The 26,600-nt window shown below is 40.8% G+C and overlaps 1 protein-coding gene across 3 annotated transcripts in view; it reads left to right on the forward strand.

Annotated features, from left to right (window-relative positions):
- The first annotated feature begins 428 nt into the window (after window positions 1–428).
- Window positions 429–26,600, forward strand: part of LOC136875630 (lysosome-associated membrane glycoprotein 5) — a 113,046-nt gene continuing 86,874 nt past the window's right edge. For 2 of the 3 annotated variants that reach the window (XM_067149173.2, XM_067149180.2), the window contains exon 1: window positions 429–571. In XM_067149173.2, coding sequence (XP_067005274.1) covers window positions 526–571 — 46 coding nt within the window. In that variant the 5' untranslated portion in view covers window positions 429–525. The remainder of the gene's footprint in view (window positions 572–26,600) is intronic. The other variant, XM_067149188.2, reaches the window with a different exon arrangement.

Below are 26,600 nucleotides of genomic sequence, written 5' to 3' on the forward strand. Positions count from 1 at the left end.
ACCCATGATCTTGGGATCCGGAGGCCAACAGTCTATCACTGAACTACAAAGGGAGCTTTCAAAATTATTTAACAGTCATTAATTAATGCATCCTCCTACCTCATTTCTATGAATGGATAAAAATAAAGTTACTACGCTACAAATATCAATTGATCGTGAGTCTATTTGTATGGCCTAACACAGTTTTCGTATTGGTCAGTTGGTTAGCTCGCCTTCGATCGAGCTGTACTTCTGTGAAACTAATAGTGGCCACTACGAGCGCATGCGCAATGCTGCGAGTAAACGTAGCACAGGGAAAGAAGAATGAAACAGTCAGAAAAAGTATACCGAGTCGCGAGAATTATCGGAGCGTACTTTTATAACTACATCAGTAATGCCCCCGCACGCCTCCGCAATACATTTTCATTCAACGCGTAATTTGAGGACATGGCGCTAGTGTCGCTGCCGTCAGTTACGAGACAGAGTATCAGAGACCGACGTGGGCTGAACTTGCTGCATTCGTGTATTGATCTCAGTGCAGCAGCCATGGAGCACGTCCGACTTCTGCCCGGCCTCTTGTTACTCTTTTCAGGTAAATCTAAGCTAGTATAAATACTATGACTGTAAAGGTCTGCGAGTTCCAACAATAGTGTGTGCAAATAAGAATATTACTATTTATTACAAGGGCAGTGGATTATTCCCTTACTGTGATGACTGAGGTGTTCCTCTTTATTTCAAATTGAATTATTGAAATTTGAGATAATGATCACCTAATATTCTCACGTTACCGATCTCTTAATCAATTATAAAATATATATCATGACTTTCAATTTTCTTATGAAGGAATACATCGTAAATATACCAACAACAATGGCATTGTTTGGCAGTTTTATCATTAACATCCTATTAATTTCGGCTTAGAATAATCAACCGAATGATATCCCTGATGATGATGCTTGTTGTTTTAAGGGGCCTAACATCGAAGGTCATCGGCCCGATGCTATCCCTATGTTTGATATATTTCATGTTAAACATCTGGTGATCACATCGTTTATAAGGATATATTTATTGCTTGATGGAAGATTTTATACATTCTAGAATTATTATCAGTGGTACGAGTATTTAATATTGATACTAAAACTGGGTTGAACTCAAAATATTAATAACATTAGGAAACCGTAAGGAATTTATTTGAGGTTTTAAAATTACTTTGGTAGAATCATATTGGGTATTGAAATTATTCAGTGGCGGATAAAATAATCAAGAAGGTTATTTTTCAAAACTCACTTCCAATGAGAATTTAAGTAAGCCGATTTTACCTTATACTAACAAAGATAACTGTTGTACAGAGCTTTATTGAAACTCGCTCCGCGGTGCGATTTCGATTTCCGATTGCAACTTGTTGACAAGTCCAGAGTGTGAGTGGATATCTAATGAAACTAATATTTTAAGGCCACTCTATCGCACAATTCAAATTATATGTTGGATTTCTTCATCACAACGGACGAGTACAAGTGTGAGCCGTAGTAGAATATTTAAATTCTGTGATAGGCCAGGGCTTTACCGCCTCTTCCGGTAAAGTATAATAATAATAATAATAATAATAATAATAATAATAATAATAATAATAATAATAATAATAATAATAATAATACCTCGGTTTTATGGCCCACTAACTACTTGTACGGTTTACGGAAACGCCGACGTGCCGGAATGTTGTCCCACAGGAGTTCTTTTACATGCCCGTAAATCTATCGACACGAGGCAGACGTTTTTGAGCACGTTCAAATAGCACCGGGATCGAGCCTGCCAACTTGAGCTCAGAAGGCGAGCGCTCTATCGTCTGAGCTACTCAGACCGGCTATCGTTAAATAGTTAAAGATTAAACGCCATAACTAGGGCTTGGGGTGTCATGAGTAATATGTTACAATTTAATCAACGGTGCACACGACGGTTTTATTACGAGATTTGCTTAGATATTTGGGTTACAATCTATCATAACCCCTACGATTTATGCAACACTCCCTACACAGCCGTTGAGTAGGCAAGAGTGTAGTTGATATTGGTTTGTATTCTAAAATTATTAATGTATGAAATTCTGGCTCTAATATTTATAACTTACACCATTAAATCTTCTTTTTCTTCTCCTTCTTCTTTATCTGTTTAACCTCCAGGGTCGGTTTTTCCTTCGGACTCAGCGCGGGATCCCACCTCTACCGCCTCAAGGGCAGTGTCCTGAAGCTTCAGACTCTGGGTCGGGGGATACAACTGGGGAGGATGATCAGTACCTCACCCAGGCGACCTCACCTGCTATGCTAAATAGGCGCCTTGCGGGGGATGGGGAGATTGGAAGGGATAGACACGGAAGAGGGAAGGAAGCGGCCGTGGCCTTAAGTTAGGTACCATCCCGGCATTTGCGTGGAGGAGAAGTGGGAAACCACGGAAAACCACTTCCAGGATGGCTGAGGTGGTAATCAAACCCACCTCTACTTAGTTGACCTCCCGAGGCTGAGTGGACCCCGTTCCAGCCCTCGTACCACTTTTCAAATTTCGTGGCATAGCCGGAATCGAACCTGGGCCTCTGGGCACCATTGAATCAAGGAAATAATTGTGGGTGTCAGAGGTAAACTATCGTAAATGAAAAAACGACGATTCTGAGGTTTTTAATCATATGTGGCTTGTTTTGGTCCTGTCTTTTTATGGGCACACTATTGTACGTGTGTGTTTCGCAGGAATGATAAACTATGTGATACTATCGTATGTTCAAGGAGAATCTTGATCGTATTGGATCTTAAGAATGGATAGAACTGTCAATTCGACCTGTCTTAAAGATAGAAAAATAGACCTATGCGCCTCAGCAGCTTCTTTTTGCACTCCTGCATAGTTAGTGAACTGTCACTTACAATAGTTTACCTCTGACGTCCAGAATTAGTCTAAAGATTATTCTAAAATTGCTCTTGTACAAGTAAATCTAAATTATATTAGAATAGAATACTGTAGAATACTCGCATCCCCCGGTTTCGGATCATCTGAAATTGCTAAGGGAGTGATTATGTATTGTAAACCAAATTGTGTTTTGATACATGCATTCTTCTCCCTACTACAACATTTAACATTACAAGTAAACTTATTAAATATTTCAATCTAATTTATAAATTGTATTTTTTCTTTAAAGTTGATTTATTTTGTCCTAGATGTTAACAGAGTCATATAGTCTACGACAAACATGTACCTTACCATCCGTAATTGCTATTAGTGCTCAATTGTCTCATCAGTCTTTTTTAGAGTTATCTTACAACTACGACATACATTTTGAATTAAATGAATGACTGAAATAACGACCGAGTGCCGATATGAATTGGTGAGTGAATGTTGACTGAATTGTGCTCGTGCATGAATGAATTAATAAACCCTCTTCTCACCCAGTCACGGATAACCAACGACTGGGGAGATAGCATTCCTGATTGAGTGGATGGATGATAGAACTGTGTAGATTTATATTAACTGTCGTAATGATCTATCGAAACAAAAATACGCAAACAAATATCACATTCGAAACTTTATTAGTCGAAATATATGAAGTGAAGTATCTAACATCTGTCATGGTAAACAATAGTGTTCTTCAATATTTGGTATATTAAGATTTCGTGGATGTTTTCCATTTTCTTGTTGAACCATTTGTTCTTCTTCGAGAAAGTTTGATACGATTTTCATAAATGGAATGAATTCCAAGACAATGAACGGAGTGCACCGCAAGCCATGTGAAAAGCGCGTTCCTTTCCGAGCTTGGGTGGTTCCTGACAATGACCGTTAGTAAGTGTGACGGCTGGCCTATTTCTGCGCTTTTCTCCGTGTCTCACAAGATAATTGAAGATCAACGAAATCGAAAGTTAGAAGGAGAAAACTGTAGCATGAATTACACAACAACTTCATTCTATCCATACGTATCTAATTGGAAATTTTTAATGATCTCGACAAGAGGATTTCAGGCATTGTTCTAGTTCACTTATACATACATACATACATACATACATACATACATACATACATACATACATACATACATACATACATACATACATACACACATAACGTTTCGTGAAAATTATAGAGTTATTTTTGCATTCATATTACTGCCATCTATTGAATTACTAATAGTCCTAATGCTTTCAAGTTTGCAGGTAAGATTTTTGCCTCAAATGGTTATACATCTCTTTATTTTAATCAATTTGTATCCAAATTAGGGGTGGTAAAGGCGTGTTCGGTTCATATGAAAGAACATGTGTTCGATTCTTCATCCAGAAGACGAAAGAATTAGAAACAGCATTTCCTCTTCTGAAAGGCTACATAACCCTGTGATATCCATTCAGCCTACACTAGAAATGAGTACCAGTTTCCTTCCTAAGGATAATGGTGGCTGGGTTATCTAACCACTCTCTCCAACTTAGTGCCGAGGTTACAGATAGTGGAAGCCTTTACCTTCCACTCCTCGAAGGGCCTTTAAATTCTGTACTGAAATGGATTTACTTTGCTTTTATTATCTGAATTAAATTATCTCTTTCTAGCTCTTCATCTGCAAACCTTGATCACAATTGTTGCGTGTTCCAATACACTTCGTTTTAGGTGCATCATCTCATACACTCGTACACTTTAGTATGCTGTTTATATGTTGCACTATACCAAAAGAATGTAGTACAGGAATTCACTGAAATTCGCGAAGTGAATATGTTTAATTTAAAATTCTTAGCAACGTATTAAAGTAACAATAATTGAAGGTGTTGAATATATGCCAAAGAGTTTAAAGGGTATCTCTCATTCCGTGCAAAACATATGAAAGCTTCGTCGTGGCATAAACTGTTCATATCTACTCAAGTTATTTACTTCTATTTGTAAAAAAATCCCACATCTTCAACTTTCGCAAATAGCTTTTTAAAGAAAGATATATTTGAGGAACATAGAAGGCACAGGAAACAATGATTTATCACATTACAGTATTCTCTGGTACGAACCTAATATTGCTAGGAGATTTATGATATTTGTTTTAGGAATTATAAATAGGAGATGAACAGTGCACACTTATCTCCTGTACTCGAGGGGACTGGGCAGAGAGCGTGATATGCCGTGTAATAGAAAAAAGAAATTAAATACGTAATGTGTGGCATTGTACAACAGAAAGAATGAGTTGCAAAAACGTTTTTTTTTTTTAATTTCGTGTGGCTATTTCTAACCGAGTGCAACCCTTGTAAGGGTGGGCGGCATCTGCCATGCCTAGGTAACTGCGTGTTATTGTGGTGGAGGATAGTGTTATGTGTGGTGTGTGAGCCGCAGGGATGTTGGGGACAGCACAAACACCCAGGCCCCGGGCCAGTGGAATTAACCAATCAAGGTTAAAATCCCCGACCCGGCCGGGAATCGACACGGAACCCTCCGAACCGAAGGCCAGTACGCTGAACATTCATCCAACGAGTACAAAAACTAATAATGAAGCTAAATGGCATTACCTGCGAAGCAAATAACCCAATAGAAAACTATAAGAAGAATGTGGCTATCGAATCTCAAAGACGATGGATGGAAATGAATTTTAATGTATAGAACACTACCTTTCCTCCATCTGTATAGTTTTCATATCTTAATTAATAAATCTTCATTTACCTTAAATTTTTAATTTTCATGATTATATATTTATCTATTTTGACTAATTCTGTTATTTCCTTAATGTACAATTGTATTCATTTGTAATCACACATCTGTCAACGTTATTTACTCATATTGTTATTCTCTATGAAATTAAAACACTTCATATGACTATTTTATGTACACTGCAAATAGTTATGGTACTTATGTAGATGAAAAGGAGAAACAAGTTACTCAATATTGTACTAGTTCTCTACACTTTCTTTTGCTAGTGGCTTAACGTCGCGCTAACACACTGAAGGTTTTCGGCGACGAAAGAATGAGAAAGGGACAGAATTGGGAAGGTAGCCCCGTGGTATTAACTAAGGTACAGCCCCAGTATTTTTGTGGTGTGAATCTCTACACTTTTCTTTAACGGTCAAGTATCAGTGGAATCTTCATGACAGTAGGATATGCTATTTCACGTATAATTGTGTGTCTGCACAAGAAGTATATAACTTATGACTCTAAGGTTTTACAAAATAGAACTATAAGGAAACTATTTGGTTAAAATTATATAACATTTACTAAAGAATTAGTAGAAGTAATAGATTACACGACTAACGTATTAATTTACAGGGAAATTCATGCAATTATGTGAACACAAAATTACAACTGAACAGCCATTTTCGCATTGAAATGAAATGGCGTATGGCTTTAAGTGCTGGGATGTGTCCGAGGACTTCGGCTCGCCAGGTGCAGGTCTTTTGATTTGACTCCCGTAGGCGACCTGCGCGTCGTGATGAGGATGAATTGATGATGAAGACGACAGATACACCCAGTCCCCGTGCCTGGGGAATTAACCAATTATGGTTAAAATTTTCGACCCTGCCGGGAATCGAACCCGGGACCCCTGTGAACAAAGGCTAGCACGCTAACCACTTAGCCATGGAGTCGGACAGTTTGTTGGTACCGTTCATAAACGGTCGGTTTAAATTAATTTAATTATTATTCTGTGAGGCGATAAGATTCATTTTCAGAAACCCGTGCTTATTGGTTTACTCAGTTTAAATGAATTTATTGTAAAATAACATAACCGGAAAGTTACTTGTTTGTTAACTTAAATGTAAACTCACGCTTTTAATTACACTTTATAAATATTGCAGTTCGGTGGAACAATATTATATATAATTTCAATTAATTAATCAACAAAGTAACTTTATTTCTGGGTGTCTGGTTGTGACACAACATGGTGCGACCATGTATTTTTATAGAGATAGTAGGAACTTCATCATCATCATCATCATCTGTTTACCCTCCAGGTTCGGTTTTTCCCTCGGACTTAGCGAGGGATCCCACCTCTACCGCCGCAAGGGCAGTGTCCTGGAGCTTCAGACTCTTGGTCTGGGGATACAACTGGGGAGTATGACCAGTACCTCGCCCAGGCGGCCTCACCTGCTATGCTGAACAGGGGCCTTGTAGAGGGATGGGAAGATTGGAAAGGATAGGCAAGGAAGAGGGAAGGAAGCGGCCGTGGCCGTAAGTTAGGTACCATCCCGGCATTCGCCTGGAGGAGAAGTGGGAAACCACGGAAAACCACTTCCAGGATGGTTGAGGTGGGAATCGAACCCACCTCTACTCAGTTGACCTCCCGAGGCTGAGTGGACCCCGTTCCAGCCCTCGTACCACTTTTCAAATTTCGTGGCAGAGCCGGGAATCGAACCCGGGCCTCCGGGGGTGGCAGCTAATCACGCTAACCATTACACCACAGAGGCGGACTTAGTAGGAACTTGATAACAGTGAATTCTGGAGCACCATGCCTTGCCAAGAAGCAAGTTAACATGTGAATTAAATGCTTTTTCTTGTGTATATTTAATCGGTTCAAATATAACCTGAGGTAGTTTCGGTTCGATTAAGGATCCATTCGGTGGCTGATGATATCCTACGTGGTATTTTGTGATCGGTGGATAACCTTAGTTGAAGAAAAATTCGGAGTCCGATTACGGAAACTGAATCTTCACGGATCAAGTGAAATCTGATAGTAATTTTCAGGTTTTCTATTTTCATTGTTTTGTTATTGAATGTTATTCTGGAATGGCAATTAACGTTTAAGTTAACTAAATATCAATAAGATAATTCCTGAGGTCTTCATATTCTTTTTACTTGTGTCAAAGATATGTCAGCTGTTTTGTTAATACAACTAATTTTCTTTATTATTCGATGCTTCATATCCATTGGACGTAGTTAATTTATTTTGTAATAAATCCATTTTAGCCCACTTCTTAAATTTTATTTCAAGTAGTAATTAGACTTCCTTATGATACCCACCGATTATGTCAACAAGTGACTGAAGAACCAGGAACCCCCTGATAATAGAAGAATTTACATTTGCAAGAGCCAGAGGCAGATGTTGACTATCGGTAAGCAAGGGTGCAATATCATCTGCAAAAGAAATACAATTAATGTTAAGGTTCTTCTTCTTGCAACCCAGTCTAATTCCACTCTTTATATTTTTGTTCCATTCTATAACTACTTTCTAAAACGCACAGTTGAACTACCATCCCCCTATCGTATACCTGTTCTTATTTCGAAGGAATCTGATAGTTCACCTACGAATTTAACGTTCGAAAATGTATTTGTGTTAGTCATTTTTATTATACTAGTTGTTTTCTTACCCCAACCCATTTCCTCCAAGACTGATAACAGGGATTCTCTGTCAATCGAATCATATGCCTTTTTGAAATGAATGAAGTAGTTCACATCGGTCTTTTCTCTTGATTTATGGTATGCCATAATTTATTTGAGGTTTAGTATTTGTTCAGAGCATGACCTACCCTTTCTAGATCCTCCCTGGTATTCTTCAAGTTGTGCATCCAATTGTGGCTCTGCCCTGTTTAAAAGAACTCTATAAAGAATCTTGTATGTTACATCCAGCAATGATATTCCTCTATAATTGTTTGGATCAGTTTTCAAGCCTTTCTTGTGAATAGGGTGGATGATAGCTGTTTTCCACTCCATGGGTATTTCTGCTTCTTTCCATATTTTATCGAAAACACATCGAAGAGATGTAATTGCGTTTTTGTCAGCTTTTTCCCACAATTCGGCCACTATTTGTTTTTCTCAGGAGGCTTTGCTGTTTTTTAGTTCTGAAATGATCTTTTGGGTTGCGTTCACAAAATACTACTCTCCAACTCCGAGTAAACTCGGAGTTAACTCAATCCGTTCATAAAAGTAAAGAGTCAACTCTACAAGGCGTTCAGAAAATGCTTTCGAGTTAACTTAGAGTATACTCTTTTTACTCTGCGTAAATAGGTGGGTAGATTTAACTCGACATGCGCAGTAATGCATTCATTGGTGGCGGTGAGAAATATTAACTGTGGCTATATTGACATGGCAATGAATTCAAATTATTTTCAGTTGTTGACAAAGAAGGGCGTTATGTATTGAATAAAGAAGGGGATATTTTCGTTTAAAACAGGAAAAATAGGCACCGTGCCAATTTTAATAATCGGCGGAAATAACATGATTGAATTTTTATAAGAAAACCCATGTTATGAATGAGCAGCTGATTTATTAACCTCAACATTATGAGAGTTCCTTGGGAAAATGCAACGTAACTTTTTAATATTTTAGATGACCTTCTGAATGAGACCATTTAATTATACGATCGGAAATACCACACAGTGCATTTATAATTCTCACGAAACCGATATGTACGAATCAGGTGCTAAGAGCCAAATTACAACCAGATTTTTTTTTTCGTGGGTCTTGCAATGGTGTTCCTCGTTCCCCAATTTTGGATTTAAAAAGTTTAGGGCCAATGACTCTGAGTACACGTTCGAATGCTGATCCGGCAATCGGAAATGATGTTTAAATTCAGTTTCGTCGAAGTTGTTAACAACATAATCTTTACAGTTAGTTGTCCTAAATGGCCTACCATGCATCAGTGCGGAGCCGATATATTGGTATTCATCATCAATGTAATCAGATTGTTTCTACGAGGTAAAGAATAACGGATACTGTTTTAAGGCACAACTTGGTGAGGAAAGTAGTAATAACTCATATAGCACGCTGCTATGAAGAAACTCGCGTAGAAATTAGACATTAAATTCCTCGCAAATGAGGTTATGGTAAAACAAATAACCTTCCTTAATTGATTAGCCATATTCTGTTACTCTGTATTCACTCGAAGCGTTCACGAAATACCGTTACTCAGAGTTAACTTTACCAGTTACTCGCGATACTCTACTCTACTCCAACTCTACTCGGAGTCGTATTTTGTGAACGCAACCTTGTAAGTTTTCAGTTTTCGGTGGTTCTGAATCTCGTTTTTCAAAGTTATTTGGGATTGATACAAATTTTTCGCGGATTGGTTTGGAATTAAAGAGTTTCTGAAAGTATTCTGCTAATATCTTGCAATGTTCTGTGTTACTGTGAGCAATACATCCCGAAATTGGAGAATGGGTGCTTTGTATCTTGGAAACTTTTGCGTTATTTTTAATGTCATTTCCAAATCTTCTCTCTCCTCGTCTTAACGGTATTTGGAAACAAACACATGTCCTGAACATTACTTGTTCCAGAATTACTATTTTAATATAATATTTTATAAAATCTCCATCTATAATTGGTTTCATTGCTTTTCCTATCTTGTATACAATATGATAACTAGCGGGAAGTTGTTTTTGCAGCCATAGTCAGAGTAGGAGTGTCTTTGCTATTGCCGCTTTTGCTATAACTTGCTTCCATTAAATATCGTAAAGATTCAGGTCGTTCCTGTCCTAGAAAAGAAGAAAACAACAATAATAATTAAAATTTACACACATTTCTTTTATGTACATATGAAGGATCACTACTTTACAGCAATAGCACAAGTAAGATATTTGAATTATGCTGTATATGGACCATAATTATCTTGAAGAACATTTCATATCAGCTGATATGATTTTGCATTTTCAGAATTTGAAATATCTCCTACAAGAATCAAAAACTCATATCCCCCTCGAATAATGTTGTAGGCCTGTACCACTGAGGAACCCACAACATTGTTTATCAAGATCGTTTTACTGTCACTTGATAGATACATATATAATACTATTTTGTGTCTAAAATAAATTGCGCGATGACAAAATAATTAATCGAAGGGCACAGTGGAAGAAGGGTCTACCCTACGTTATCATATTTCTGTTTGTCCTGTGATAAGAAGCTTACAGTATCGTTTAGTATCTCTGCTTTAAATTACTTCGATGCTATTGTTATTAGAATAGTCTAAGCAGCTCCCCAAGCGCAAGAGGGCATATATTTAGGCTTAACCAACATTATATAGCCAGAACTTGCTTATTATTGTTGCATTATAACTTAATCGTATCTAAGCTGTCAATTTATGTCGATTTAAAAGAATAACTATTTTCAACAAAACCAAATATACCGTACCAACAAACACAAAGCAGCTGTTATCGATATATAAAATTATTTTCTCTTATTTCAATTGGATGTGATTTTCCTACGATATGATGATGCTTGTTGTTCAAAGGGGCCCCTAGGTCATCGGCCCCTCCTACGATATCGGCTCCTTTGGACGATATATAAACTTTGCCACTATCGACGGAACTTTCCTTACATTGTGTTTCTATTTTTTTAACGTCTTTCCTTTATCACTTGCCTTCAAGGTTCTTGGAGAAATAGTTATGTTTTTTACTTCCTCTATTTTGTGATAATATACAACATTGTTTCTAGGAGGTCGATTTTCAAAAAACTGAGCTCGATAGCTGTAGTCGCTTAAGTGCGGCCAGTATTCAGTATTCGGGAGATAGAGGGTTCGAACCCCACTGTCGGCAGCCCTGAAGATGGTTTTCCGTGGTTTCCCACTTTTAACACCAGGTAAATGCCGGCGCTGTACCTTAATTAAGGCCTCGGCCGCTTCCTTCTCACTCCTAGGCCTTTCTTGTCCCATCGTAGCCATAAGACCTATGTGTGTCGGTGCGACGTAAAGCAAATAGCAAAAAAAAAAAATAATAATTCAAAAACTTAAAAATATCTTAACAGATGGCGTAGCTATACAGCGTTTACTTCCGTCGATTTTTCTTCCTATTGTTTTTAATGCATGCAGGAATTCAGTTGATTCATTCATTCAGTGACTCAGTCAGTCAGTCAGTCAGTCAGTCAGTCAGTTAGTCAGTCAGTCAGTCATCCGTAACGGAATGCTCTTTGCTTAGCTGTTGGGGTAACGGTATGCTGAGAGCAGTCATTCATTTATTCAATCAATCACTCACACATTAATGAATGCTATTTCCCTAGTTGGTGGTTATGCGTGACTGGGAGAGAAGAGTGTTTATTCATTCATGCATGTATTCATGAACACAATTCAATCATGAAATCATCCTTTCATCAATTTATGCAGCCATGCATTCATTCAATTAATTCATAACGTAGTTGTAGGATAACTCTGTGAAAACTTGTAACATAAAAGTAAGCACTAGTTCAATTTATGAAGGGTAACATACATGTCCTAAACTGTATAACACTGTTTACATCTAGGACAAAAATTAAATAAATAAATAAATAAATAAATAAATAAATAAATAAATAAATAAATAAATAAATAAATTTAAACGAACTAAAATTTAAAATTGGGTGTAAATAGTTAATAGGTTTAATTGTGATGTTTAAGGTAGAAATATATAAACAAATTGCAATAAGGAAAATCAGGCATGTATCAAAACAGAATTTGGATTACTATAAATGATTACTCTCTTCCCAGTTCTAGCTGATCCGAAACTGGGGGATGGGAGTATTCTATTATACTTCAGTCAGTTCTAGTAGTTCTAGTCGTTATGTACCGCGATAACCCAGCTTTACCAAAAAGTGATAATCAGCGTTGTTTTAGGGGATCCTTCATATACAGGGTGTCACAGGAGGAATGGTAAATATTCAGGGATATGATAGGAACGATCATTTGAAGCAAGAAACTTCATATGAATATGTGCCCTATTCCGAATGATTTTAGAAATAGATCACATTTAATGTTTTAGGCTCGCGGCGCGCACGAATATATCTTACCCACCCAACCTCTTCGACGTTTTGAATTGGCTACAAGTTTTCCGCGTGTAATGTTTGCCATGCAGTTGTTCGTGGTACATTTATACGTGCAGAAATTCGCCGTGTGCTGGTAGTAGGACTACGCTGCACCTTGTCAACAATGTGCTGCTGTTCCTGAAGCGGTTGTTCAGAAGAAAAATGGGAACATGGAAGAAAACCTGTTTCACGCAATGTGCTGAAACACTGGTAAACAATCTACGATCAGGAAATGGACGTGTCGGAAAGCGTCGACGGTACTCCTGGAAAGCAGCAGGAGCACTGCCATAGCAGAAACCGTAAACCTGCATAGTCTTCATTAGTGTAGATGTGTAGAATTTTAGCCAGCGCATGTACAAACACACTGCGCGCTCAACAGGCTAGTTTAATGGCAGAAAGACATCCCGAGCAAAGAAGTTGAATGCAACGATGTAGGTTGGGTTAGAACAAAACGTCAAAGAGGTTGGTTGAGTAAGACCCATACGTGCGTACCACTAGCCGAAAACCAAATGTACATTAAATGTGTACTATCTCGGAAATCGTTTGGAATATGGCATATGTTCATATGAAGTTTTTTGCTTAAATGATCGTTCCTGCCATATTTCTGAATATTGACTATTCCTCCTTGGGCTCTCCGTATAATAGTCACGTTATGACAAATATGTTAACATCGTATAAGAACTAGCCAACAATGTTGTTAGAGACAGCCGGTCCAAATGGGGCAGGGAGTGCTTATGGCAGATGTTTACATTTAATTCTACAGTACGAAGACCCACAACCGACACTCGATGTAGTTATAACTATTGTCTCTTGACACGAACTATACGATGTTAATTTCCTTCACTTTGCAGATTCAGTAAAAGTGAAAGTAATTAAGCTATGGCCTTTGTGACATAATTCATAATATTCGTTGCAAATTACTGCTGTTGACAGCTATCAATATTTTGGAGCAGAGTTATGACCGAAGAGAAAACATTTATCCTCCCATTCCACTCTAAATACACATTAGTGTAACCTCCGCACAGTACCCAGAATCTTCGAACAGCACATAACCCGGCAACGGGCGCGTGCTGAGGGAATCTCTCACTCCTTGATTTTGTCATGTCCCACAGCGCAATGGTTTTGCGCACGAGTCTCTCCTTCTAAGGCCCGGTTTCATCAACACATGTTAGTACTTACCAAGGTGTTAAATCTTTTTAACATAAGACTTGAGAAAATTTGCGTTTCATCAACAACTGTTAACATTAACAAATGTTAAACTGCGTATTAAAGTTAACATCAGCCATTTCCAATGTTAAATGGCTAACATTATCATTTAGCAACCAGTTTCAAAATGACTGCTGTGAATCTCGCTTTCGATGCGAAATTGCTCTATTTAGATCTTTTACAAAAACAATCCTGATCGAAGAAGAGTCCAGCGACGCAATGACTTTGAAAATTTGACGGATGCGGAATTTCTTCATAGATACAGGTTATCGAAAATAGTCGTTGCTAAGGTTGTTGACGAAATTCGAGTGAGGTTGGAATATCCTACGAAGAGAAACTTACCTCTTTCTCCAATGTTGCAGGTACTGATAATATTACGAATTTTTGCTACTGGTTCCTTTCACATAATGGTCGGAGACAATGCTGGAATTTCTAAAGCCACTGTTAGTAGAGTTGTTTGTCGAGTGTCTGCAGCAATAGCATCCATGAGGAGGAGGCATATAACATTACATTCCCTTCAGTAGAAGAGCGTCAGCAAATTATCCGCGACTTCTATGAAATAAGCCGTTTTCCTAGTGTTTGTTCTAGGTGCAATAGATTACACACATGTAGGAATCGAATCACCTGGAGGCAATTGGGCCGAAATATATCGTAATCGGAAGGGATATTTATCTGTTAATGTTCAGGTGATTAGTCAGCCTAACCTCCAAATCAGGGATATACTTGTAGGTGGTCTGGTTCTGCACACGACAATACAATATTTAATAACTCCCATATCGCCGGGCTGAGTGGCTCAGACGGTTAAGGCGCTGGCCTTCTAACCCCAACTTGGCAGGTTCGATCCTGGCTCAGTCCGGTGGTATTTGAAGGTGCTCAAATACGACAGCCTCGTGTCGGTAGATTTACTGGCACGTAAAAGAACTCCTGTAGGACTAAATTCCGGCACCTCGGCGTCTCCGAAGACCGTAAAAGTAGTTAGTGGGACGTAAAGCAAATAACATTATTATTATTAATAACTCCCATATCGGAACACAGTTCGAAGTGGGACAATTAACGAAGTGATTTTGTTAGGTGACAGTGGATACCCGCTAAAAATATGTATATGTGTATTTACTAACTAATTCAATTAACAACTCTTTTTCGAAGGAGGAAAAATTAGAACTACGATTCCGTTTCACTTCACGCGCCATATTTTACAGCTGTACGCAAACAAAAGCGCATCGGAGCGCGCTGTAAAACAGCATGTTCGTACCACTGCCTCCTTGATTAGCACCAGTTCGCAATATTGGGAGAGTTAACAGTCGATTAGTTAATATTTCACAAGAAAAGTTTGATGAAACGCAAGAAACCTAACAAGATGTTAATTTTTTTTTAACTCCGTATTAACTAACTACTTGTTAGTATATATTTAACATGTGTTGATGAAACCGGGCCTAAGTATTCCAAGTTCATTGTTTTCCGCGTAAGTCTGCAACTGTTGCTTGTTGGTGAAGGTTCGTTGTTTTCGTTAGCTGTGCATTGTTGTAATCCGTGTAGTTCAGTGAGATTTTCCCTCACCTTGCGCCTTGTTACGCTACTATTTCTGCCATTGTTAACCAAGGTAGAATATCCTAGATCAGTAACTAAAATATTGTTAAATACAATAAATCTTATGAAAATAAATACAGAAAGCTTTAAATCACCAATTAAGTCTAAATATGTACTATAAAGATGAGTTTCTTCATTCATTTCATGAGTGAGAGAAAATCTCACCACGCGCCCGCTCCCGTTCCAACTCACCATGCACCCGTAGAATATCCTACATTTGTAACTAAAATATGGTAAAATACAATAATTTTTATGAAAATAAATACAGAAATCTTTAAATAACCAATTAAATTTAAATATATGCTATAAAGATAATTTTCTTTATTCATTTCATGGGTCAGAGAAAATCTCACCACACGCCCCTTGCCGGGTTAATAACAGAATTTGTCTACTGCTGTCAAGGGGAGGGAGAGCGAGGATGGGTATGTTGTGACGTCTGTATGCAGGGGCATATTTCGAGAGACCACATTTTGCGACCGCTAGTTATCATGGCGTTTGGCCTCCGGAGAAGCCTGGTGCAAGTTTTTCGAGCTGACGTCGTATAAGGGACCTGAGCGCCTCTGCGGATGAGGCCCCACCTAAGATGATCTCTAATGTTGAAAACGGCACAAACACCCGGCCCCCGAGCCATAGGAATTAGCTAATGAAAGTTAAAATCCCTGACCGGGCCTGGAATCGACGCCGCGACCCCTGTGACCAAAGATCATTTAGCCATGGAGCCACACTAAGACCGCTGATGTAGACTAAGGGTGTGACTTTAAATTAGGCACTGGTTTCGGTAACCCACACCACTCACACAGGTGGCATTTGTATCCTGTATAATTTCATGTAAGGGCCGATGACCTTCGATGTTAGGCCCGTTAAAAACACAAACATCATCATCATCATCAATTTCATGTAATACTGAATTGTATTATCTCACTAGTGGCGATATGGAAATAATGAAAATGAAAATCCAAAGCCTGTTTCCAGTCATTCGAACAGGTCAGGAATGGAATGAATGAAGCCCCCATCAGGCGCCGAGGATAGGAATTGTGCCGGTTGCCGAAGCCTGTCGCACTCTTCTGGGGCAATGATTAATGAATGACAGATGGAATGAAATTATATCGGACAGTGTTGCTGTAATGAAAGATGACAGAGAAAACCGAAGTAACAGGAGAAATTCCTGTACTGCCTCCGCTTTGTCCAGCACAAATCTCACAATGAGTGACAGGGATTTGAACTACGGAACCCAGTGGTGAGGGGCCGGCGAGCTGCCGCCTGAGCCACGGAGGCTCTATGGAAATAATAATAATAATAATAATAATAATAATAATAATAATAATAATAATAATAATAATAATAATAATGTCTGCCTCTATGGTGTAGTGGTTAGTGTGTTTACCTGCCACTCCCCAAGGCCTGGGTTCGATTCTCGGCTCTGCCACGAAATTTGAAAAGTAGTACTAGAGCTGGAATGGGGTTCGCTCAGTCTCGGGGGGTCAACTGAGTAGAGAGGGTTTCGATTCCCACCTTAGCCATCCTCGAAGTCGTTTTCCGTGGTTTTCCACTTTTTCTCCAGGTAAATGTCGGGATGGTACCTAACTTAAGGCCACGGCCGCTTCCTTCATCTTACTTGTTTATCCCTTTCGATCTCCCCCCTCCCTAAAGGACCCTGTTCAGCATAGCCGGCGAGGCCACCTGGGCGAGGTACTGGTCCTCCTTCCCAGTTTTATCTCCGACCGAAAGTTTCACGCTCCAGGACACTGCCCTTGAGGCGGTAGAGATTGGGTCCCTCGCTGAGTCCGAGGGAATAACCAACCCTGGAGAGTAAACGAGTTAAGAAAGAAAGAAAGAAAGAAAGAAAGAAGGTAATAATAATAATAATAATAATAATAATAATAATAATAATAATAATAATAATAATAATAATAAAGCAGTAAACGTACTACTCGTTTCTCTCAGTTATTTTCCCTCGACCATACAGTACGTAGCATGAAGCCAGATACAATCATACATAATTTCATTATGGACTTTAAACAACGGAAAGAAACGAACAAGTGATAGATAGGCTACTTTTTTTTTCAAGCTCCATTACGTCGCACTGACACAGAGAGGTCTTATGGTGACGATGAGGTAGGAAAGGGCTAGGAGTGGGAAGGAAGCGACCGTACCCTTAATTAAGTTATAGCCCCTGCATGTGCTTGGTGTGAAAATGGTAAACCACGGAAACCATTTCCAGGGTACCGTCAGTGAGGTTCGAATCCACTATCTTCCGAATGCAAGCGCACATCCACGCGTCCCTTACCGCACGGCCAACTCGCTCGGTAAAAATGATAAATAATTGAAGTCATACTGTACAGGGAATGATGTGAACATGAAAAGAACGCGTAACAGGATGAATACAATGACAGGTCCACAGTGAAAGAGAGGGTAACACATAGAGGAAATGAGGACAAACATGAAAAACACAATGACAGATGATTATGGCAATTGCGAGCATCAACAGATATCCTGGATTCAGGAGGTCAAATGGACTGTATCGCGATTGACCTGTCTAAGGCATTTGATAGGGTAGATCATGGGAGATTACTGGCAAAAACGAGTGCAATTGGACTAGAAAAAAGAGTGACAACGGGTGGCTACATTTCCAGAAAATTGAACTCTCAGAATTAGAGTAGGCGTAGCCTTATTTGTTCCTGTAATAATTAAGAGGGGAATTCTTCAAGGCAGTATTATTGGACCTTTATGTTTTCTTATATATACAGGGTGTTAGGGGTATACGTGCAGATATTAAGCTAGTCGGCAAAGAAAAATACATCTCACAATATATGCTATGTACTTTTTACCTTGTCCTATTAGTTTGCCCATAACAGAGCCAAATATTTCAGGACCTAATGTGTTTTGAACGGCCGTAGCAGGATGCACCGGTTACGTCATTCTGTCCACGCGTAGTGGAAGTACAGTAGCAGAGTATAGGGCTTGTTGAACCTGTTTCTTATCGCAGGCCAACACATGTTGTTGTGCACTTCCCCTAAAGGCTTGGCAAGTAGGAGAGGTTGACTCACGTGCCTGGCCACTTGCCGTACTCGAAAACCGGTCTAGGGTAGTCTGTTTGAAAAGTACACGGAATTCTTGCAGTGACGTCGAAGATCCGTACCAGCACATGCATGCGAATCAAGTGTTGTGTAGTTGTGTGTGATTTATAAGACGTCATTGGCATTACTCAGTGATCCAAGCTGACAAAATTAAAGGAAATAGTTAATAAGTAATGAAAAATGGGCGCAACATTTCTGTGCTGTTATTGCGACAGTCTACGATGAACTTCTGACAATAGACAATGCGAGTTGTCCATGCTTATTCATAAACTTTTCAGGTCAATGAAAGGACGGTGGACACTGAAAGAAAAGGCTATAAGTATTCAGTGAAATTGTTATTAATGAGACAAATTTCAAAAACCGTAGTTTCATCCATCGTGAACATTGCTCGAAGGAAAAAGAGCTACCGGTACTGTGGAATTGCCGCCGGGCATTTGTAATATAAGGCTTATTCTTCCTTTTCCTAATATTTTTACCCTCCAGGGTTGGTTTTCGCTGGGACTCAGCAAGGGATCCCACCTCTACCGCCTCAAGGGCAGTGTCCTCGAGCGTGAGACATTGGGTCGGGGATACAACTGGGGAGAATGACCAGTACATCGCCCAAGCGGCCCCACCTGCTAGGATGAACAGGGGCCTTGCGGGGGGATGGGAAGGGATAGAAAAGGAAGAGGGAAGGAAGCGGCCGTGGCCTTAAGCTAGGTACCATCGCAGCATTTGCCTGGAGAAGTGGAAAACTACGGGAAACCACTTTCAGGATGGCTGAGGTGCGAATCGAACCACCTCTACTCATTTGACCTCCCGAGGCATAATGGGCCCCGTTCCAACTTTCGTACCCCTTTTCAAATTTCGTGTCAGAGCTCGAAATCGAACCCGGGCCTTGGGGGGGTGGCAGCTAATCACACTAACCACTATACCACAGAGGCGGACAGAAGGCTTATTACTGGACAGTAAGTGCCGATAGGTAAAGTGATGACTGTAATGGACCCGCTTAATTAGAACTTCCGTAATCATAATAATATTACTACTACTAATAATAATAATAATAATAATAATAATAATAATAATAATAATAATAATGTCTTTACGTTCCACTAACTAATTTTCACGGTTTTCGGAGACGCTGAAATGCCAGAATTTTTTACCGCAGTGTTTTTAATGCAAGTAAATCTACAGACACGAGACTGGCTTATTTGAGCAACTTCAAATACCACCGAACTGAGCCGCCATCGCACCTGCCAAGGTGGGATCAGAAGACCAGCGTTCTATCGTCCGAGCTACTCAGTCCGACATTAGATGTTGGATTAAGTTGGTCGTGTGGTTAGGGGCGCGCAGCTGTGAGCTTGCATTTTGGTGATAGTGGATTCGAACTCCGCTGTCGGCAGCCGGGAAGATGGTTTTCCGTAATTTCCCATTTTCACATTAGGGAAATACTGGGACTGTACCTTTATTAAGGCCTCGAACGCTTCCTTCCCACTTGTATCCCTTTTCTCTCCCATCGTCGCCGTAAGACCTACTTGTGTCGGTGCGACGTAAAACAATTTGTAAGTACATGTTTCGGTAATTCCGGAGACATGTCCGCAATTATAAGATTAATAATAATTCGGACTTGTTAAAAGTTCACTATTTTCTTTAGTGTTTTCTGACAGATTACCAGCTACGAAGTTTGAGTGGGGCGTTTAACTTTTATTTTCGTAATAGTTAGTAATAATGGACTAACACAGTTTTTACACTGACTGACAGAGCAAATGCAACACCAAGAAGGAGTGGTCAGAACTTTATGCCAATTGCAGGGTAGACTGACGTCACTGAGGTATGCTCATGATGTGAAATGCGCCGCTGTGCTGCGCACGTAGCGAACGATAAATGGGACACGGCGTTGGCGAATGGCCCACTTCGTACCGTGATTTCTCAGCCGACAGTCATTGTAGAACGTGTTGTCGTGTGCCACAGGACACGTGTATAGCTAAGAATGCCAGGCCGCCGTCAACGGAGGCATTTCCAGCAGACAGACGACTTTACGAGGGGTATGGTGATCGGGCTGAGAAGGGCAGGTTGGTCGCTTCGTCAAATCGCAGCCGATACCCATAGGGATGTGTCCACGGTGCAGCGCCTGTGGCGAAGATGGTTGGCGCAGGGACATGTGGCACGTGCGAGGGGTCCAGGCGCAGCCCGAGTGACGTCAGCACGCGAGGATCGGCGCATCCGCCGCCAAGCGGTGGCAGCCCCGCACGCCACGTCAACCGCCATTCTTCAGCATGTGCAAGACACCCTGGCTGTTCCAATATCGACCAGAACAATTTCCCGTCGATTGGTTGAAGGAGGCCTGCACTCCCGGCGTCCGCTCAGAAGACTACCATTGACTCCACAGCATAGACGTGCACGCCTGGCATGGTGCCGGGCTAGAGCGACTTGGATGAGGGAATGGCGGAACGTCGTGTTCTCCGATGAGTCACGCTTCTGTTCTGTCAGTGATAGTCACCGCAGACGAGTATGGCGTCGGCGTGGAGAAAGGTCAAATCCGGCAGTAACTGTGGAGCGCCCTACCGCTAGACAACGCGGCATCATGGTTTGGGGCGCTATTGCGTATGATTCCACGTCACCTCTAGTGCGTATTCAAGGCACGTTAAATGCCCACCGCTACGTGCAGCATGTGCTGCGGCCGGTGGCACTCCCGTACCTTCAGGGGCTGCCCAATGCTCTGTTTCAGCAGGATAATGCCCGCCCACACACTGCTCACATCTCCCAACAGGCTCTACGAGGTGTACAGATGCTTCTGTGGCCAGCTTACTCTCCGGATCTCTCACCAATCGAACACGTGTGGGATCTCATTGGACGCCGTTAGCAACCTCTGCCCCAGCCTCGTACGGACGACCAACTGTGGCAAATGGTTGACAGAGAGTGGAGAACCATCCCTCAGGACACCATCCGCACTCTTATTGACTCTGTACCTCGACGTGTTTCTGCGTGCATCGCCGCTCGCGGTGGTCCTACATCCTACTGAGTCGATGCCGTGCGCATTGTGTAACCTGCATATCGGTTTGAAATAAACATCAATTATTCGTTCGTGCCGTCTCTGTTTTTTCCCCAACTTTCATCCCTTTCGAACCACTCCTCCTTGGTGTTGCATTTGCTCTGTCAGTCAGTGTATTATAATATTGGTAGGTGGCTTTACGACGAATGCAAGCTGACAGCCGCGCGCTCCTAATCACACGGCCAACTCGCTCAGTAATAATAATAATAATAATAATAATAATAATAATAATAATAATAATAATAATAATAATAATAATAATAATAATAAATGTTTACGTGCCAATGGAGACGCGCGGTTTCGGAATTTTGCCCACGGGTATTCTTCAACGTGCCTGTAATTCTACCGATCAGAAGCGGACGTATTTGAGCACCTTCAAATACCAGCGGACTGAGCCAGGGTCGAGCCTGCTAAGTTCATGAAACCAGAGCTTGAACCGTCTGAGCCACTCAACCTGGCAACGTTTATTTTGATACGTTTAATATTCACTGCAAAAGCAGAATGCTTTAATTTACCATTAAACAAGTTCTTTTCGTTTGGAAGCACGAAAAGGAAGTACGTTTAATTTATTTATTTTTATAACATGTCCTTTATTGATATGAAGCAAAACGTTCGATGAGCTTTGACAATTCCGTTCTGATACTACTCACTTGGAAATCCTATCCCACGCATTCTTTCGTTGACGTAAGAAACTTTATTTACGTACACGTCAACACGGGGTGTTTCTGCATACGGCGAGTTGGTCTCCCAAGAATCCATGGTATTGAAATCACACTGTGGGAGAATATTTCACGTAAGCAGTTTGACAAATTCACTAGACCTGTCACGGGCCGGTCGGTCGTCTGCTGTTTCTAGCGACGGGGGTGTGGTGGGACGGGTTCCCGCCCCTACGTGAAACCACCGGACTAGAGGTATGAGCTGTCTGTCTGACCTTGACCTGAATAACAGCTGTCAGAGAGGCGAATTATCGTCCGTACTAGTACGCGAGTTACTTCGTAGTAGTAGTATTTGAATAATGCCAGTGTATGAATACCACGAATACCATGATATGCTGCTAGTGTATCGTGTGGCAGAACAGAACACGGGTCGCCCTCAATGAATCTATCGGAAAATCGGAAAAGGCTTTCCAACAGACGGGTGCCGAATCCAGCAACGATACTTGCTGTACTGCAGCGTATTCGCGATGCAGGTTGTGTTACATCACGCTTTCAGAAGCGATGGCCTAAACGGCCACGTGCAATTCTAGACGCGGAAGAAGACATCCTGACAATGGAAATGAAATGGCGTATGGATATTAGTGCCGGGAGATCCCAGGACGGGTTCGGCTCGCTAGGTGCATGTCTTTTGGTTTGACTCCTGTAGGTGACCTGCGCATCTTGATGATAATCAAATGAGGATGAAGACAACACATACACCCAGCCCCATGCCAGGGAAAATAACCATGATGGTTCAAATACCGACCGTGCCGGGAATCGAACCCGGGACCCCTGTAACCAAAGGCCAGCACGCTAACCGTTTTGCCATGGAGCCGGGCATCCTAACAATAGTAAACGATGATCCCGGGCGCCGTACGCGTAGTATAACACGTGCCGTTGGTGTACCAACTTGGACCATACGTAGGGCACTGCATGAAGAACGAGTGCATCCTGACCATATTCAACGGGTGCAGTGTCTTTGACAGCTGATTACCATTTTCTTACGAGTTGATGTACGTCGCCACGACACAGATAGATATTACGGCGACGACGGGACAGGAAAGGGCTAGGATCGTGAAGAAGCAACCGTGGCCTTAATTAAGGAACAGCACCAGCATTTGCCTGGTGTGAACATGGCAAACCACGGAAAACCGTCTTTAGGGCTGCCGACAGAGGAGTTCGAACCCACTATATCCAACTCATGGGCTGTGGAACGTCCCCATTCAGTAAGAGAAGGCAATTTCCAGCACCGGTTATGAATTAATACCTGGATGCGTGTAGTAGGAAGTCGGTTACGTGGGCTAATCATCTTTTTATTAATGTTACCTTGCTCCTGTAGATACAGTACGTTACTTGAGCTTTCAGAGGACGTGTCGCTTCGACTACGCAGAACCACGTGGATTTTACACGATGGTGCAGACATTTCCTCAACGGTGGACAGGACGATGTGGAACTATCAATAGGCCAGCCAGATCTCCAGACGTTATTCCAATGGACTTTAATGTCTGGGGGAACATGAAACACAAAGTATATCGAACTGAAGGAACCACTTCGGACGACTTCCGTGAACGTATTGTTTAAGCAGCAGAGGATATTCTGAACAACCCTGGTGAAATGAAATGAAATGAAATGAAATGAAATGAAATGAAATGAAATGAAATGTCGTATGGCTATTAGTGCCGGGATATTCCAGGACGAGTTCGGCTCGCCAGGTGCAGGTCTTTCCATTTGACTCTCGTAGGCGACCTGCGCGTCGTGATGAGGATGAAATGATGATGAAGACAACACATACACTCAGCCCCCGTGCCATTGGAATTAACCAGTTAAGGTTAAAATCCCCGACCCGGCCGGGAATCGAACCCGGGACCCTCTGAACGGAAGGCCAGTACGCTGACCGTTCAGCCAACGAGTCGGACACAACCCTGGTGTCTTGGCTCGAATGCGTCGCAACTGGATTCGGAGAAGTGAAGCCTGCAGGGAAGCCCAGGGTGATCACTTTGAACAATTGCTACGAGTTTTACTTTGGTATGTCAGATGTTACGCCATTTTTGCAACGTAATGGCTTGGGAGTACAGTACAGTATCGCCTTAGTATTTTGAGTCTCGATAGGTCGATATTCTCATAAATCCGAGCAGGGAAATTGATGTACCGGTAACTAAAATTATAAATCGAGAGTTTCAGTGCGCGAGTGCGGAAGACGTGCTTGTTAAAACGCTAGACATTGACCTTCAACGCATTTCGGCAGTTGCTCAATCCTACGCTGCATGTGTTTTTTTTTTGCTACTTGCTTTACGTCGCACCGACACAGATACGTCTTATGGCGACGATGGGACAGGAAAGGGTTAGGTGTGGGAAGGAAGCGGCCATGCCTTAATTAAGGTACAGCCCCACAATTTGCCTGGTGTGAAAATGGGAATCCACGGAAAACCATATTCAGGGCTGCCGACAGTGGGGTTCGAACCTACTATCTCCCGAATACTGGATACTGGCCGCACTTAAGTGACTGCAGCTATCGAGCTCGGTTTTTTGATTCTTTAAGTGTGTTCGAGAAATTTATATTTTGTTTCTTATTCACTACGAGTTAAAACAGAAGACACTGCGTTTTTAAGGGCCGATGACCTTAAAACAGCAGTCATCATCATTAACACGTATAAAAATCCAAAAAATGCTTGTTTTATATTCATCACTACTGAAATATGAAAACAATTCAATCAAATTAGTTATTTTATTCCCACACTTGTAGAGGGGTGGGTGGGCCGTCAGCTATACGTGTAGCTCTTGGGCCATGTAGTAAGGAAGTAGAGTTGTGGGTATGAAATAATTCAAGTTGGACGTATGTCTTGTACATACAATAAATTGAGTTGAATATGTTAGTAAATATGCTTGTTGTTTAAAGGGGCCTAACATCGAGGTGATCGGCCCTGTTAGTAAATATCTGACCGCGCAGAGAGATAACCGCAGCAACAACACAGACCCCAGAGGAGGCCCGCAGAGCACCCCACCCAGGACAGAGATCCCCCCAAACACTCCGTTTATTGAGTAAATTTTCATGGTACGATGTTGACATAGTACAATGTTGACATACATACATGGGTAAATAAACAAACAAACAGAGAGAAGTAGTTGGCCTTGAACTTGCTGGGCCGAGTGAGACGAGTTCTTAGTCCAGATATGTGAACAAAATAAGCACTGAGGTCATTGACCATGCTAAAAGGCTACAGAGCAGATTAAAGGCGATGTATCACAAGGTCAAACTTAAACATGTAACAGAACGTAAGATGTAACTGTGACAGATGAGAAACGAAACGCAACCTGGGCTGGGGAAACAAACACAGACCTTGCAGCACTGTCTTGAAGCACAGGACAGAAACGTAGATGTACACCTGCACACGACACAACAGGTGAATTAAAGACGGAAAAAGTATTGTGTCACTTGAAGCTAAAGAGAAGTTATAAATGAACGAAATAAACTAAATCTAAGTAGTAAAAATAACAATAATAATATACAAATAACAATAATATTAATAACAAAATATCAAATATGAATAACAAGTATACGACTTAAAAGGAGAGTAAAAAAGAGGAATAAGACGAAAATATGAACAGGTGAATAATAATAATAATAATAATAATAATAATAATAATAATAATAATAATAATAATAATAATAATCCGTGAATAGTAATCCGTGAATTTGGAGTTAAAACTAAATTGGCAAACCTAATTCGTGAAACACTTACAGACACTATCTCGAAAGTAAAATTTATGGGTGAAGTATCTCGACCTTTCAAAATAAATACAGGTGTCAGGCAGGGCGATGGTCTATCTCCACTCCTTTTCAATTGTGTCATGGAGAAAATTGTAAGAATTTGGAATGAAAAACTGAAAGAATCTAAAATATTGCCACTCATGCTGGGGAAGAAGAACAAAGGTGTTGCAATAAATTGCCTAGCATTTGCAGATGACTTTGCCATACTTTCAGAAAGCCTTACAGATGCAGCAGTGCAAGTCAATCTCCTTGAAAAGACAGCCAACATGACAGGCTTGAGAATCTCTGCCGAGAAAACAAAATTTTTGACGAATATAAAAAGTGCCTCAAAGTTTTTAGCAACGGATATTGGTCGAATAGAAAAGGTAAAGAAATTCAAATATTTGGGTGAGACAATTCAAGAAAATGGTTTAGAAAAATCTGCTATAGAGGAGAGGATACAAAAGATGGAAAGAGCATACGGTATAACTAAGAATACTTACAACAAAAAGTGCTTATCAAGGAAACTTAAAATAAAGCACTACAACACAGTAGTGAAACCAGAATGCCTTTATGCCAGCGAATGTCTAGCA

This window comes from Anabrus simplex, chromosome 1 (assembly GCF_040414725.1).
Source record: "Anabrus simplex isolate iqAnaSimp1 chromosome 1, ASM4041472v1, whole genome shotgun sequence".
NCBI classification, from domain to species: Eukaryota; Metazoa; Arthropoda; class Insecta; order Orthoptera; family Tettigoniidae; genus Anabrus; species Anabrus simplex.